At 42.1% G+C, this 16,038-nt stretch overlaps 1 protein-coding gene across 3 annotated transcripts in view; it reads left to right on the top strand.

Annotated features, from left to right (window-relative positions):
• SCAPER (S-phase cyclin A associated protein in the ER) overlaps positions 1-16,038 on the top strand; it is a 136,549-nt gene that overhangs the window by 62,353 nt on the left and 58,158 nt on the right. For all 3 annotated transcript variants that reach the window (XM_059482023.1, XM_059482022.1, XM_059482024.1), the window contains exon 23: positions 6,438-6,564. In XM_059482023.1, the coding sequence (XP_059338006.1) occupies positions 6,438-6,564 (127 nt within the window). The remainder of the gene's footprint in view (positions 1-6,437; positions 6,565-16,038) is intronic.

Genomic DNA, 16,038 nt, shown 5'->3' with positions numbered 1-16,038 from the left:
GCTGAATCTTAGATGTATTTTGAAATAATAAAAATCCATCACTGAGGTTTGACACAAGAAAATGACCCATCTCCAGCAGATGGCACACCTGCATAAACACATGGGAAAGAGTTGGCTTAGTTTCTTGGCCATCAGCACTTTTTGCAAGATGAATTTCTTGGTATATTGAGACTTTTAGATTTGTAGCTTTTGTGTTTTGCTTTTCTTTGCTGCTAGAAAATAAAAAATTAGGTTCTAGTCATCAGAAAGTAGAAATGTCTGCATTTGACTCTGAAGATATTCATAAGCTCTTGTGTCTCTGTGTTAAATTTTGAGATTATCAGTGATGTAACTTGGTCAGTTCTGTCTCAATTGTAGCGCTAGAGAAACTCAGATTTTAAATTTTTTAAAAATGTTCTCAAATCTTTTGACTGATCCTGAATTTACCATTTTCATTTCTCTTTATGTAATTAATTGTTTATTTACTTTCAGACAAAATCTTCTGTTCCATCTGCTCTTTTAGTTTCTTCCTTCATTGCCTCCTTTCAGGTGTGAGCTGGTGATGGCCACTGTGTAGCTCACTTCCATCATAGTCTAGGGGGGGTCTCTTTGCAGTGTTCATGTAAAAATCTAGAGATCTATCAGCTGCCTTCATCTAAATGTTTAAAATATCGTTTCAGGAGCCATAGTTATTGTTATTTCCAAATTACACAACTTTTTACCTGCGATGAGGGCTTAAGTATGTGTGAGCTTCTTGAAATCAAGCAGGTTAAAAATGGAAGCTCAAGTCTGAACTGGCTTTTTAAGTAGAGGAGTGTCAGTAAGTCAGACAGAAGCCCATTTATTTCTGTTAAAATGTGTTTACTTTGCACATCACATATTAGAAAATGGAAGAATAGGGAAGTATTATCTCTTTCTGTAGGAGAAAGGATAAGAGGGCAAGAAATTTTATGAGGCAAGAGTTTTAGCCTAGACTGTATCTATTAACATGGGACAACTTAGTCTTAGTATAGAGAAAAATAAGAGGAAAACACAGAACTAAGGAGGGGATCCTACTTCAGCAAGGCCAGCAGGAAGAGGAGTCAGCCCAAAGAAACAAAGAGCAGTAGGTCTGAAGGAAGCATTGTTACCTTGAGAAGCTGTGTGGGCAGTCAGAGGACACTGTGTGCCAGGGATGCTGTGCCTGTACCTGGCTGGGTGCACTCTGCTGCCAGCTGGGAGTCTGCACAGCTCTCAGGAGAGCTGCACAGTTACTGAGAAAAGTCCCACCACAGAATGAAGGGGGTAAAAATAACACCTCTGAGTGCTAAATGCAGTCTTTGGGTCAAAACAAATGGGAAGAGTTTTTGTCTTTCCCAAGGGAAGGTTTGAGGTACTCAGATTGGAGTGGAAGTGTACCAATGAACAGAAAATATCTTTTGACTTAGTGGGCTGTGGAGCTTAAAAATGGATAAGTTCCTTTTTAAAATCTTTTTAAAGTGGGACACAATTGGTAGGTTTATTTATTTGCTTAACAGAAGCAATGTGTTTTAGAATTAAATTCTTTTATGCTTCCTTTCTTATGCCACATTTCTTTATCCACTCCTCTCTCTACCCCCAAACTGAGTGTCTTCACAACCAGAACCACTTATGGAATGGAAGTTCTTATCTGATTTTAGTTCTTAGTCATGTTGTCAGTTGTTACAGAAGAAAGACAGAAACCAGAGTTACTCTTTGGCAGGTAAAAAGCCTTTTTAGATCACCTTTAAGATTAGGCCACTTTAATATTATGAGACCACTGATTTGCTGATGCAACTGATAGACTGTTTCAGTGGGTCTTATTAGTTGAAGGTTTGCAGATTTATAAAACCTTGTGCACTAAGGAAGCACTGATCCAAGTGCTTTCTAAGCTCTACTCTGGTACTACACTAACAGCAATGAGCTGACAGGCTTTATCCTGCTGTGATAGACAGTGGGTGTCCCTTGCTCAGTGGTACAGCACTGATTCATGGCTGGGATTGTCAGTGACTCTGAGTTCTTCCACAGAAATGACTTCTAAATATAGCTGGGACAGTTGGGGTTTTAGTATCTGTTAAAAAATGGTGTGCATTAGGGAGAGGGGTGGGATAATTCCAAATATTGCCTTGTTGGGTCAGTATTTTGGTCTCTGAACTGTGTCACGTACCAAGAGGGACATTCAAGGGAAGGAGTGTGGACATTGTCACCTGGAGAAGCCAAGTATTGCTCCCTGCCTTTCTCAAGTGTATTTGCTGGTTGGCCCCTGGTGGCACTTAGGTAATTCTGTAAGTGCTGGTGGACTCTTGGTGGGTTTGTAGTATTAATTCATATTCTCTGGGAACTGATCTGAGCAATTATTTAGTGTCCAGTGTACTGGGATAACGTGGCAAAAGGTGTGTCAGGTGTCCTTTGGTGTGTCAGGTGTCCATTGGAGCATTCTCAGGTGTCCATCAGAGCACAGTTTGAAAAGGGAAGGAAAACATTTTCACAAAGTTAGAGGGTTATTTAGATCTATTTAATATTTTCTAATGCAGAGGCAGGACCATGTATTTCAGTGTTAAATATCCAAGCAGTAAAGTATAATTGTCATCCTTCAATACAACAGGGAAACTAAAGTAATGAAAGATTGCTTTGTGCCTGAAGGGAATTAGCAGGTTTCAGGGGGAGAAGTTTTGTTCTAATATTTTAACTAGTCTCTCTTCACATAACAAGGAATTGTTTTCATGTATTCTTTTTATTTACCTTTTGTTTTTAATTGCAAAGGGATACTTCAGATAGTATGGATATTGGAAACAGACTGCAACACAAAAAGAAGAGGTAGAAAAAGAAATATTATTTCCTGTGAGAGTCTGCTGCAGATGAGATGGGAATGTAGTGTGAAGTTTGTTCTTTCAGAAGCCCAAAGCTAAAAGCCTTTAGCTGATACAATACTTTCTTTCCTTCATTATAATATATCATTGTAGTCACAGGATAAACTTACCTTGCAGGTTTTCCTGGTGTAGAAGGCTTAGAGTCCAGTTATAAGATATTATACCAAAATACTGATTACTGAGGAAAAAACCAGACAATCTCTGAAACTGGAAGTACTTGTACAAAATTTAATTTCCAAAATGTTGTGGAAACTGTGGAAGAGCTAGAGTGTAAATAAAATAAAATTCAGGTAAACTTTAAAACAAGAAAAATAACAGGTATGATTGGGCAGGCAGTGGATTTCCTCTTCAGAAAATACCTAAAATATTCTCATGGGAATGCAAATAAATGGATTCAGAAACACACCCATCCTTCCCTGGGCATCAGTGCCCAGCCCAGACATAGGGTTAAACCCCCAAGTGCTGGGTACATTGATGCTGCTGTTTCAAGGCTTTTTGGCTTCTTTCTGGAGATGAAATGTGGCCTAGAAATACTGACAGATCTTTTTCCTTTGGCCTATAAAATATATTAAACCTGCTAAAAGTATTTAGCCCATGTTAGGATCCTTTGATATGAATAGCCCTTGTTTTCCCATTTGCAGTGGAAAAAAGATCAGATACTCTATTTGTATTTGCTGAACATACAATTTATTAGTTTACATTATGGTGGTGTTCCAAGACAAATCAGAGCTTTACATCCTTCTGATACGTGTTCTGCATTCTGAATTATCCATTTGTGAGGAATACTAAAACCTTAATAAGTGAGATGTAAATAATTTAAGGGGAAAAAACATTAACTTTCTCTATTATCCTGCACAGCAAAGTTTCAATTATTTATCATTCTATGTATGGCTTAGTAAGCATTGGAGGAATAAAAATTGGGGGACAGAAAGAAGACTAATTAATTGTCCTGAGATGTTTGGATTTGGATTCAATGGTATTTTTCCAGAATCACTGGATCAGGTGTGGATGCCATGTCCCAGTAATCCCCAGTGCATACCAAGAGTGTGCCAGGAGTTCAGTGTGTACAAAGAGCTCTCTCTTTCCAAATCCATTCATAGCAATGGCAAATTCTGCATCCAAGTACAAGTCCTCTAGCATAGATTTCCAGTCCTTTGAAGCAGTCCAAAAATTATTCTTATTTCCCTAACATGGCCAAGAAGTCAGTATGAAGGATATTTAAATAATTCCTCCAAGGCTCACTGGTGGGAGGAGGCAGGTTTTATTTCCCCTCTCCTCCCCATGTGATCACACAGCACCTTTGACTGGTTTTGGTAGAAAACTCCCTCTGCAGTAGGATATGAGGATGTAAGAGGTAATTCTTCAATGTGGCAGAATTGGAAATTCATTCTTCCAGTTTCTTACTCTGTGATGCTGAACACATGCTTAGAAAGTTTGAATTTTGCTAAAAGTATCCAGAAAGACTTTCAGAAGAAATGGAAAGCTGGAAGCTTTCCCTAGGGAGTTACTACTGTACAGTAGTACTGTTTTGTTTTTAAAGTGAGGACAGAAACTGAACCTAAGGAGCATCTTAACAGACTGAAGAGAAGGACTCTTGTGTTAGCTGTGTCAGCTGAAGGCTGTGTAATATGATTATGTTCTCTTGGAGTCCCTGTGAGCAGTGTTTTGATAAACCTTACACATTTTGTATGCTGATGGAGATTAGGGAAGTGCCTTTCTTCAGCCTCTGTGGTTAATCCTGGTGGAATTCCATTCCTGTGATGTTAAATTAAGCAAATGGAAACATTTCTTGCTGTCTTTTGTCAGATGAAGTTACAATATAGGGTGGTGGGCTTTATATAGGCTTTAATAGTGGAATTTGGGTAAATATACCAAAGAAATAAAATATTTTTTGCTTAATGTGCTAGGATATTGCCAAGGCAATAGGCATTCTAAATCCCACTGTGAAAAAACTCTGCTTGTGGACTGCAGCAGTTCCACTTCTCATTGGTGCTGTGGTCTTTTGATTTACTGTCCAAGTCCTGCAGTTATTTGGGCTTTGGCTTTTAGTTTTGTTTCCCATTTTAGCTTGTGGCTTGTGGAGATAGACAGAGGTTTCCTCCAACCTCATTTTCCACAGAGGAAATAGCAGTGAAAAGAATCTCATCAGGATGTAATCTCCTTTTATTTTTCTTGTCATGCAAAAATCCTGGTTGTATATTAGTGGGCTCAGCTGACCAGATGATAAGAAGTCCAAGACTCAAAATTCTACAAATCATTTTTATTTGTACTTCAGGAACATATATGTATCTTCAGCATTTCTTGAAAGCTATTAATGAAGCTCCTATTTTTTTCAAAGAGAAGACACAGAGTACCTGTTGTCTCTTGATTAAGTGGAAACTATTCTTCTATAAATTAATACTCTGATTTTGGGGAATTTTTTTTTAATATAGTGTGACTATTGTGGTACATTCTCCAGCCATTCCATCTCCTGTCTCACTTCTGGGAGTCTGGTTAATGTAATCTTTTTCTTTTCCAATACTCTGTGGTCACTTGTGAATGCCTTCTGGCCCTTTAACCCTGACATCTCCATTTTATGATGAGCACTCTTACCCTTCCCCTCTTTTTCCTTCCTCTAGAATTCTGTGTGTAGGCTGGCAGTCCCAGCAGTGTCTGCCCCTCCTCCTGCTCAGTTGCCAGCTCTGTCCCACTCAGTGCAGGTGCCAGTAGATGAAAGCAAAGTCCAGCAAGCCCTGAGCCTTGTCACTGAGAGCAGCAGGAGGGGATGCTGAGGCAGTGCCACCAAATGCAGGCAGGGACAGAGTGACACCTCCTCCTGACTGCTCTCAGTCTGCAGCTAAGGGACTCTGGCAGCCTTGTCTCCTCTGCCTTGCTGCTCCCACTGCACCCTCACACTCTGGGCACAGCAGGATAAATAAACTCTGGCTGTTTTCACTGCTGTATTCTGTATTTTGTGCCCTGGCACTGGGTGTGCCCCTCAGTGCTGAGCAGCAGAGCACAGGTGAATAGCCCAGATGCATATGTGTAAAACTGAAATGGAACCCAACCCATGTGTGTCACCATCACTCCCACCTCTGCAGTTTGGCTTCATTACTGACCCTTGTTAATAAAATGCCCTTTCTGAGGTAGGCTGCAAAGCCATTGCTTTTCTCTTATTCAAATAGCCCTGAAGAGCCATTTCTTTTATGATGCCTATAAGAAATCAGCCAAGTGGCCCTGCTGTTCCATTTCCCTTACTCATCTTAAATAGGGTGAAACCATTTGAAAATGAGGGTGGCAAAAGCTACCATGATTAAGCTGTGGAAGGGGAATAGGGAAACAGCAGAAACAAATGTAGCTCATGAAGCACCTTTATGGCTGTACTGTTCACTCTATAGCTGTGCTGTTTCCTTGAAAAAGCAGATATTGAAATGTCACTCCAAGCTGACAGTATCTCCTTGGATGTTTAGCATCCTGTACAGAATGGATGATAACAAGAACAATATTTAACATAGATTTTCATGATTTCTTCATTGGTGCCAGAGGTTCATTACAAAGATGTAGGTTAATAAGGCAGTTTTTGCTTTAACTGCTCTTTGTTTTCTGTTGAAGGTTACAGAGATTAGCAAAAGACCTTCTGAAGCACCTCCAAATGCAGGATGGCTGTTCCTTGGGGAACCACAAAGTTCCTGGTCTGGACAGGACTTTGGGAGAGATCTCTCGGATTCTGGAGAAAGAGGTATTGTGACTTCTGACTGACCTAGAAATTGGTTTGCCCTCAAGTCTCATCAGGGTGGATTTGGGAATGTTTAATGTCAGATGTTGAAGAATAAATGACCTCTATGTAACAAGCAGTGTCTGCTATAACACTTTTCACTTTTTTCCCCTGTATTTTCATGAGGATTGTTTTTAACCTGGGTCATTTCAGTCATCTAGCTTGTAGTGCTTACCCACAAACAGCTTTCACAATAAGGGCCCAAAGCAATTAGCAGAAAACAGAGGAAAGAATTGGATCCAGGTTTGCTGGAACACCAATCTGATGAGTTTTGCCAGAGTTCAACAAAGTCAGTGCGTCTTCACTGGAGGAGGAAGGTATGATGTGCATATATGTGGGATATTCCTACATTTTTTACTTTTTTAAAGTGATATGATTGCAGAGCAATCCATACCATTTGCTTTATGGTAAATGTTGGATTTTTTTTTTAAATTCATAGCACCATATTTGCATCTTTTTTCCTATTTCCTCATTGTCAGTCTGCTGCCACAGTGCTTTCTGACTTGTAATGTGGTTTTTTGCTCCATTAGGAGCACAGTATTTGGGTTTTCAGCTGGAACATTATGTTCTGTTCTCTCTGCAACCACTAGAAAATACTTCTCTTTCTTATCTGTAATCAAGACATAATGAAAATTAGTTCTGGAAGAAACCAAATTAATAAAATCTGAGGAGGAGATTGCATCATTGTGGTTCAGACTTGATGTTTGTGAAAATGAGAGCTCTGCTTGATGCTTTTCACAGCTTGGTCAGTGTGGAGAAGACAATTGTTAATGGCACATGTTTTTCAGTGCTGGAGGCTGCCTGGGATGCACGGGCTCCTCACTGTGTTCTGGGGGTGCCTTGGAGCTGCTCATCAAGCTTAAGAGTGTGTTTGAAAGACTTGTGCCATTTTCACATTGTACAGACTTCCATTAATTATTGAAAAACTCATTTTTTATTGATTTCAAAATACAGAAATCATGTTGTTGCATGACAGTGATGAAAAGATGAATCTGTGTGAAAGTTATCTAAATAATCCTTGGAAGTTCTTTGGAATGTGGAGTTGTATCCAGCCTTTTCACTAGCAGTCATCTGCTGAGATTTTTTTAAAATGAGATGTGAATTGCAGCTAAGTTTACTCATTAATTTTTTACATGGTTTTGCTGGTTGTTGAGTCTGCAGTGGGGAATTAAAAACTAAGTTTGATAGTATTAATAGATGTGGGTTATTTTGTTGTTGATTTGGGGTTTTTCCCCCCAAAACATGTACCTCCCTCTGGAGAAGTATTTTTCTGTCTGAGTGTCCTGATCAATAGGGTCAGGAGGGATTGATTTCAGTGTTCACAGCACAGATCATACATGGCCATTTGCAGGAAGGGATGGGAATTCTCTTGTTAACCTGGGAGTCAGAAATGCACAGCCACATCTTACATGTCAGTGGGCACAGAAAGAGCCCTGATGGTGTCAGTTGTGGGCTGAGAGGAGGAGACTGACACTGTTAATTGAATTTCCCTGGAGAGCATAAAAATATAACCTAATGTGGGGGGAGGAAGGGGGAGTGGGAACCACACAAGCTGTCAGGGTATGTGAGCTGATAACATTGATTTACCCTTGCTAATGGCCTGGCTTGAATAAAGAATTGCCCTGAGGGAGGACAGGGTTCACTACAATAGATCCTTGCCACTTACTAGAAATTCTTCTTACTCACAAGAAGTCCTGCAAAACTATTACAAAATATAATTGATCCAAAACCCCTCTTTTCATTCATGCTGTGAAACATTGGGTTTTTCTTTTGTTAATAGTTTGCATTGCCAGAGAAATTTATGTATTCAGGCTCAACAGGAATTAAAGGATTGGTTTTACAGATCATGAAATGAATTGCTGAGCTGGTGTTTGTAACAGTAAATAAGAAAAATATATACCATTAAATTTCTCAACAGAAGAAAGGGCTATTCAGCTCATTAGAAATTCCATGACTGTGCTAAAACAGCCTGAAAGGGTGGGGTGTAATATTTATGCAAACTTGAATCACAAAAAAAGCCACACACAAAAGATTTGCAGCCCTGTTTCAATGGGATTTGCCTCCAGGTACAAGCAGATCACACTAACAATTTCTGTTTGGACTTAGCCTGATGTGTTCCACTGTACTGAATAAGGCTTTCTCTCACTTCTGAACCTCTTCCATGGTGTGAGAACATTCTAGGCTGCTGCATGCCTGCATGCTTATTGTGGTTACACTTCCTCTTGTTTCTGCCTTCCTGCTCTGCTGGACACAGCACATTCTGCACCTGGGGCCAAGTGATCCCACTAATACAGCAAGAAGTGCTTGTTTAATGCAATTTGAAAGGTTTATATATCCTCTAGATACTCAGATTTGAGAAAGCTCTCTCAGGCAAAGATGCATCTTAAGCACTGTGTATTTTGGAGTCCTGGCTGTTTATTGCAGCACTTTACCTGCTCCTCATTCACTGCTGCTGGATCCCTGGGAAACACAGCATGTTTGAGTGCTAACAGATGAAAGAGATGTGCTTTGCTTTGCTTCAAGTGGTTGTTAGATCTCCATCACTTCCTGATGTGGCCACATTGGTTTAGTTGGATGAAGCTCTAAGCTCTACAAAAAGCAGGAGCTTTGTGTCCAATGCTGGGAAAGGATTTGTGAAGAATAAGCAAATTGAAGTGCAGGTTTTGAGGATCTGACTTGGAGTGTGGCCATTAGCTTCGTGAAACATGTGGCTCACGTGCCTTTAAATTAAATATGCATAAGAGGTACTCTAAAGTCATAAACCACCATATGCTTCCAGTTTTCTATAGGTTTGTGCCCCTCCAGCCACATGTTGGTAGGAGGCAAGGAGCACAAATCCTGATGTTGTGTATGCCTGGAGTGCTGTTCCCCAGGTGTGTCCAACCACTGGTGCTGCTGCTCTGGGTGTGCTCTGGGTTATTGGAAGGCAGTCCTTGGGTTTGTGTATCTCACCCTGTCTGGCAGAAATCATGGAAGAAAGCTGTATTCACTTTCACCTCTGCTTTGTTTAAAAGGACATTAGGAAAACAAACACACACAGAGCCACAACAGCAGGATGCATGCAAATATTTCCAGAAAGCCCCAGTCTGAGGTTGGCAGATGTCATATGGGACTCTTCAAGCTCTTAGTAAGATCTGATAACCCTCAGTTTAACATCCCCTATGAATGGGTCTTTGATGCTAAAAGAAAAACTCTTCCAGAAGGCAGAGCTGATGTTTGAAGTGGCAGGGCTAGAGCACTCGTCCTGCCATGATTCTTTTGATTTTATGCATGTTCATTCCTTGAAGGACTAATTTTACCCATCCATCACTGAGGGCAGCTGTGTGTTTCAGATGCACAAGGAATCCCACAGTGAGTGCTGGAGCCTGCCTTCAGCAGTCCCACAGAAATGTGGGAACTCTTAGGAGCCAGGCTACTGAGAGCTGTGTGACCTGTTAGTGGGACTGCAGCTACACTTTTAACTTTCTTCTGCTTATATCATTTATTTCCCTATTATGTAAAGAGGTGATATTCCCTGATTTAAAACTTTCCTGATTGAAAAGATCAACTGATTGAAAAATGTCTGCTGCATACACATGAGGCCCTGACCTGACAGAAGTACATACATTTCTAAGGTTGTGACCTTGACCTGGGTCAGAGGTTGCTGCCTCTCAGATGGTCATCCTTACACTTGCCAACAGAAAATCCCTTCCCTAAAGCTCTTCCTAATATTTGTTCATAGAGGGTTGGTGTGTCTTCAGGTTTTAAAAGTCCTGCTTTTAAATGTTAGAAGTGTCCTGTGTGGTTTGGGATGGGTCTGTGCTGGGCAGGATTGGCAGACACTTATTCTGCTGCCATTCAAAGGCTGGTGACAGCAGCTGAGGGCAGTGGCCTTTTCACCTGGCTCAGCTGCAGCTAAAACACTGCAGTTAAATCACTGCAGCTACATTTGTACAACACTTACATGTGACATTTAGGCAAGCCCTTAATGTGTCTGTTCTCCATCTGACTGGGAATATGGTACACAGATTCAGTAGGATTCTGAGGGAACCTCATGATTTTTGGAATTCAAGGGCTACAGTTAATCTGCTTAACCAGAATTGCTTTTATATGGTGCTTCTTGCTGATTACTGGTTTGAAAAAGATCTCCACCACAAGAGGAGTGATAAGGTTCCTTTAAGTGAGTGGTTTGAGTGCAGCTCTCCCAGCTCTGCTTTGGGAGAGGGCTGCAGAGCAGGGTGCAGGCTTGATCCATGCCCAGCACAAACAGGACAGCTGAGGCTCTCCCATATACTCACAAGGCACAAAATCCTACAAAGAAGATTTCACTGCTTCTGCTCATAAAATTTACTGTGATTTTGGATGGGTTTGAGGATAGCTGTGTCCCCGATCTCCTTCAGGCTCTGTGTGTGCTGTAAAAATCTCAGCAAATAACAGTGAGTACAAAATAAAGTGTTAAAGTGTGCAATTAACATGGAACCACAAAATAAAACAGGAGGCTTTTGATAAACTGGGCCACAGTGCTTATAGTTATTGCCAGCTCTCTTCATGCAAATCTAGAAGCAGCTGCCTCTGAATAGTCTAAGTTTAAGTATGATTATTTACATTACTAATTCAGAATAATATTCTGGAATATATACTGGAATAATATACTGGAAACAGATTTCAGAGGGAAAATATACTTCCTTAGAGAAGGGTATAATTTTGTAACTGAAAAATGTGTGAATATTGACTGCAGTGGTTTAATCCATTTTCTAAAAAAAGGGTCTCAATGCTCATGATCTCTAAGACATGCTCTCTCAGTGACCATCAATGGTTTGTTTTGTGTCAGGCAATGTTTTTGGGTTTGGGATTTTTAGAGAGATTTTTCAGCCTCCTGTTTGAGCAGTGGTGATGTCAGTTATTTACATTTCAGTAAAATGTTTGTCGTAGCTTTCAAATACATGGGAGCTGTAGACAGACAGTGTTTATCCCATTGTAAAGACTGTCAGAAATGGCTGGCTCTAACAACACACTCGGGCCCTATATTTATGTTTTATTCTCTAAACTCTTGGGCCCCTTGGGGATGGTGACCATAGCCAGGGTGAAGAGGGACAATCCCCCCAATAATACAAACTCTTCATCATCAGAAACAGAAACAATAAAATTAAAAACTGTTGAAGAATTAATGTATGGAGCAAAAGCACTGTTAAATGGAACATGGGATAAGGTTCTTCAAATATCTCTACAGAAATTTAAAATTACCCTGAGTATGTATATGTGTGAGTATGTGTATATAAACATATATATGACATATATATACAGACAAAATAGATTTGAGAAGCAAATACTCTGTTATAAAGACTCAGTATTGTTGCTTAAAGTATATTGAAGAATACAGTGAGAATTGTGATTCCCAAACTCTTGCACATTGAATTTTGGTGCTGCAGTTATTTGCACCCAAGAAACTGTGTGTTCCTAGTATAGCAGGTATGGCCTTCAAAGAGTGAATTGCCATCTTGTCTGTCGCCATCTTACATAAGTCAAAAAAAAGCATTATGAAAATTGCAGTCATAGTGAATTTACCTTAAGCATGAAGCAGTGGCTTGACCCTCACTGTATTTTGGGATTTTGCCTATCTCCATGCACGTGCGCAGAGGCACCGTTCCTGTATGTAATTTAACTTACATCATTCTCTAGAGCCTCACAGTGAATTCATTTCTTAGCTGACTGAGGATTTCAGAAATTGACCTTTGGGCATTATTGTAGCCATGAGCAGCGTGCCTGGCAGGTTTGTGAGCAGAGCTGTGCCTGGCAGGTTTGTGAGCAGTGTGCCTGGCAGGTTTGTGAGCAGGGCTGCTCCTGGCAGGTTTGTGAGCAGGGCTGCTCCTGGCAGGTTTGTGAGCAGGGCTGCTCCTGGCAGGTTTGTGAGCAGGGCTGCTCCTGGCAGGTTTGTGAGCAGGGGTGTTCATGGCAGGTTTGTGAGCAGGGCTGTGCCTGGCAGGTTTGTGAGCAGGGCTGTGCCCGGCAGGTTTGTGAGCAGGGCTGTGCCCGGCAGGTTTGTGAGCAGGGCTGAGCCTGGCAGGTTTGTGAGCAGGGCTGTGCCTGGCAGGTTTGTGAGCAGGGCTGCTCCTGGCAGGTTTGTGAGCAGGGCTGTGCCTGGCAGGTTTGTGAGCAGGGCTGTGCCTGGCAGGTTTGTGAGCAGAGCTGCTCTTGGCAGGTTTGTGAGCAGGGCTGTGCCTGGCAGGTTTGTGAGCAGGGCTGTGCCTGGCAGGTTTGTGAGCAGGGGTGTTCATGGCAGGTTTGTGAGCAGGGGTGTTCATGGCAGGTTTGTGAGCAGGGGTGTTCATGGCAGGTTTGTGAGCAGGGGTGTTCATGGCAGGTTTGTGAGCAGGGGTGTTCATGGCAGGTTTGTGAGCAGGGGTGTTCATGGCAGGTTTGTGAGCAGGGGTGTTCATGGCAGGTTTGTGAGCAGGGGTGTTCATGGCAGGTTTGTGAGCAGGGGTGTTCATGGCAGGTTTGTGAGCAGGGCTGTGCCCGGCAGGTTTGTGAGCAGGGCTGTGCCCGGCAGGTTTGTGAGCAGGGCTGTGCCCGGCAGGTTTGTGAGCAGGGCTGTGCCCGGCAGGTTTGTGAGCAGGGCTGCTCCCGGCAGGTTTGTGAGCAGGGCTGTGCCCGGCAGGTTTGTGAGCAGGGCTGTGCCCGGCAGGGTGGCTCTGGGCCAGCCCGTTCCTGTCCCCGTGCCCTCGGCATCTGCCGCTCTCCACTAGGGGACACCACCGGCAGAAGCCTTTGAATCCTTACAACTCATAAATCTATTTAGAAGTAGAATTTCTCTCTGACACTAGGTTCAGACACCACAGTGCTTGGAAATCACACAGCTCTTTCTCCTGCTAAGCTGCTTACAGCAGCTGTCTCGTGGTGTGGTGCCCAGGGGAATTACCTGGATAATCGCTGCATATCCTGACAAAACCCAAACCTGCACTCACACCGAGTTCATTCTGCAGGAAAAGGGGAAGCACAGCTATGCACAGCTCTCATTTCAAAAGGAAACAGCTGTGTGCCCACAGTCCAAGGGCACCCTGGGGAGCCAGGGCTGTTGGTGCTGTCCTGGCATGGCAGGGTCGGTGAGCACATCAGGCTGTCCATCTGTCCGTCTGTCTGCAGCACTGCCAGGGCAAGGGCTGAGCTGTGCCACAGCTGGGGGCACACCCAGAGCTGGGCTGGGATCAGCTGCAGGGTCCCGAGGCTGCTCTCTCCCCATCCCCTGGGAGCCCTGGGGCTGTCAGGGCAGCCTCTGCCTTTCTCTCCCCTGGCTTTCGGCCACGTGGAGATTTTCTTGCACAGTGCACTGGTTCACACCAAAAAGCCTTCTTTTCTATCAGGCAGGGGACCGTTCCTAGTTAAAGTTTTAAAAAACAAAACAAACACCCACATGCCACCTTAACTGTGCTTTCATCCTTACAGGTTTTGTTCTCTGGGAAAGTAATTGATACTCTTATTTGTTACAATGAGCAGTTAAAACTTTAAGGTTCATTTTAGCTAAACATATGATGTATTTCTATGCAAATAGTGGATTCATATTTAAATCCATCCATTAATTTTTCAACTCAGGATACTCCTGCAGTAGCCAGTTCCAGAGCTGCAGTGATGTCACATGAAGGGAAGTAATTAATCAAATGTAAAGTTGAATTATAACTGTTTAAAAAACAATTTAAAGTTCAAAATCCAAACATTAGGAAGGGTATTGAATTACAAAACATAAAAGTAAGTTTTAAAACATAATTTTTTTAAAAGTAAAAACCAAATAAGTTTAAACTAAGAAGTTTTACCAGCTAAAAGTAGAGACCCTTGGAACTTTGTATATTGCCACTGAAAATCTAATAATTTTGCAAATACAGAAAGTAACATAGGGAATTCTGTATTTATGCTTCCTTTGTTGCAAGTGTTAAGTACAGAACCTCAATCAGAACATGAACTCCAAAAAGGATAAAGCAGATAGAATTGTTGGAAAAGATGAGATGTAAGTAACCCTCCTGAAAGTTAATTCACTTCTTTAAAGCCTGTAACAGTGAGAATTAGACAATTTTAATGTCTAGGTGATCATCACTGAGTGCCAGTGATGCACAGTGCCGCTCAAACACAGCTTGAAGAAGGTTCAGCAGTGTTCAAAACTATCAGGATTGTCCTGCAAGCGCCAGTTTATCTGCAGATGGTCCAAGCTGCTGCTGGAGCAGAAAAATCCTCTTCTGTATCAGCTGCAGCAGCAGATTTGATAGTGCCAGCACAGAGGCAGTGGGCAAACACAGCAGGAGCTCTGTGGACAGCATTTCCCACCCCAACAGCCTTTTCCTGTCACTGCCTGGAAGAAGTCAACAGGTCAGGTGTGTGTCATGTGCTGCAGGTTGGGCAAGGCAGCTTTATCTCATCAATAATTCCTTTGCCCAGAGTTTCTGTAATCTGTGGATTAACCTTTTACCCAAGATGAACATATAAATAGGAACTTGTTACTAGGGGTCATTCACAGAATATTTTTTAACTTGTTTGCTGGAAATGGTATTATAAGGCAAGTTGAGTTCACAGATAAGCTCTGCAGTGTTCTTATTCCAAGATTATTGGGAGGTTAATTTCTGTGCCCAGTGGGTGTAGTTGAGAACTGCTGCAGGATGTAATTAAATGCTGTCAGCTTCCAGTGTTGTGCTAATTGTGGCTTTTTGCTGTCAGATCAGGCTTCTACGCCAGTTTAGAGCTAATACATCATATCAGACTGGGTATAATGGATATTTATACATTCCAGGGTATGCAAAGTTCCTCCACTACAAGACAAGAGAAATGTTTTAGTGTTGTTAAAGCCCAGGCACTGATTTCTCAGTGAGGAGAGCTGCCTGCCAGGCACATTTCTGCCAATAGCAGAGGCCAGTTTAGAAATCATAATAAAATAATGATTAGTATGGTTTCTAAAGAAAAGTTTTTTGTTTCTTTTAGTGTGATGGTATAAATATACATATATTTTCTTTGAAGTATTTTTAGGTTCAACAGTGATTTGAGACCATCACTTCTGACCTGAGAACACATCACCCAGAGGCCTTCATGGTCTGTTCTGATGTTGCAGCACCTCACAAACCCACCCTGTTCCTATGCCCCACAGTCCTTTGTGGCTGTCCTGGAGATGGGCTCATGGTCTGACAGGTTGGTCACAAGAGAGCACCCAAGGCAATCAGGGGAAAGCTCTGTTCAGGGTTTAAGTGCTCCTGACTTTAAACAGCCACTGCTCCCTCTCCATGTGTCCTCTCCCACATAATTTTAGTATCTTTGCTTTGGCTGGGTTGCTCTGGCTTGCACAGTCTGGGTTCAGAGAAATAAACTGCTTTCTAGTGGCTGCCAGCTCTCAGCAGTGACCTGTCAGATTCAGTGTTCAGAGACCTGACTTGCCTGCTCGCTGGGCAATTCATTGTCCAATAAATTTTGAGAGAGGACAGGACA

The sequence above is a fragment of the Ammospiza nelsoni genome, chromosome 14 (assembly GCF_027579445.1).
Source record: "Ammospiza nelsoni isolate bAmmNel1 chromosome 14, bAmmNel1.pri, whole genome shotgun sequence".
Classification (NCBI taxonomy): Eukaryota; Metazoa; Chordata; class Aves; order Passeriformes; family Passerellidae; genus Ammospiza; species Ammospiza nelsoni.
The sequence above is the reverse complement of the archived record's forward strand: the minus strand, read 5'-3'. Positions and strand labels throughout refer to the sequence as shown.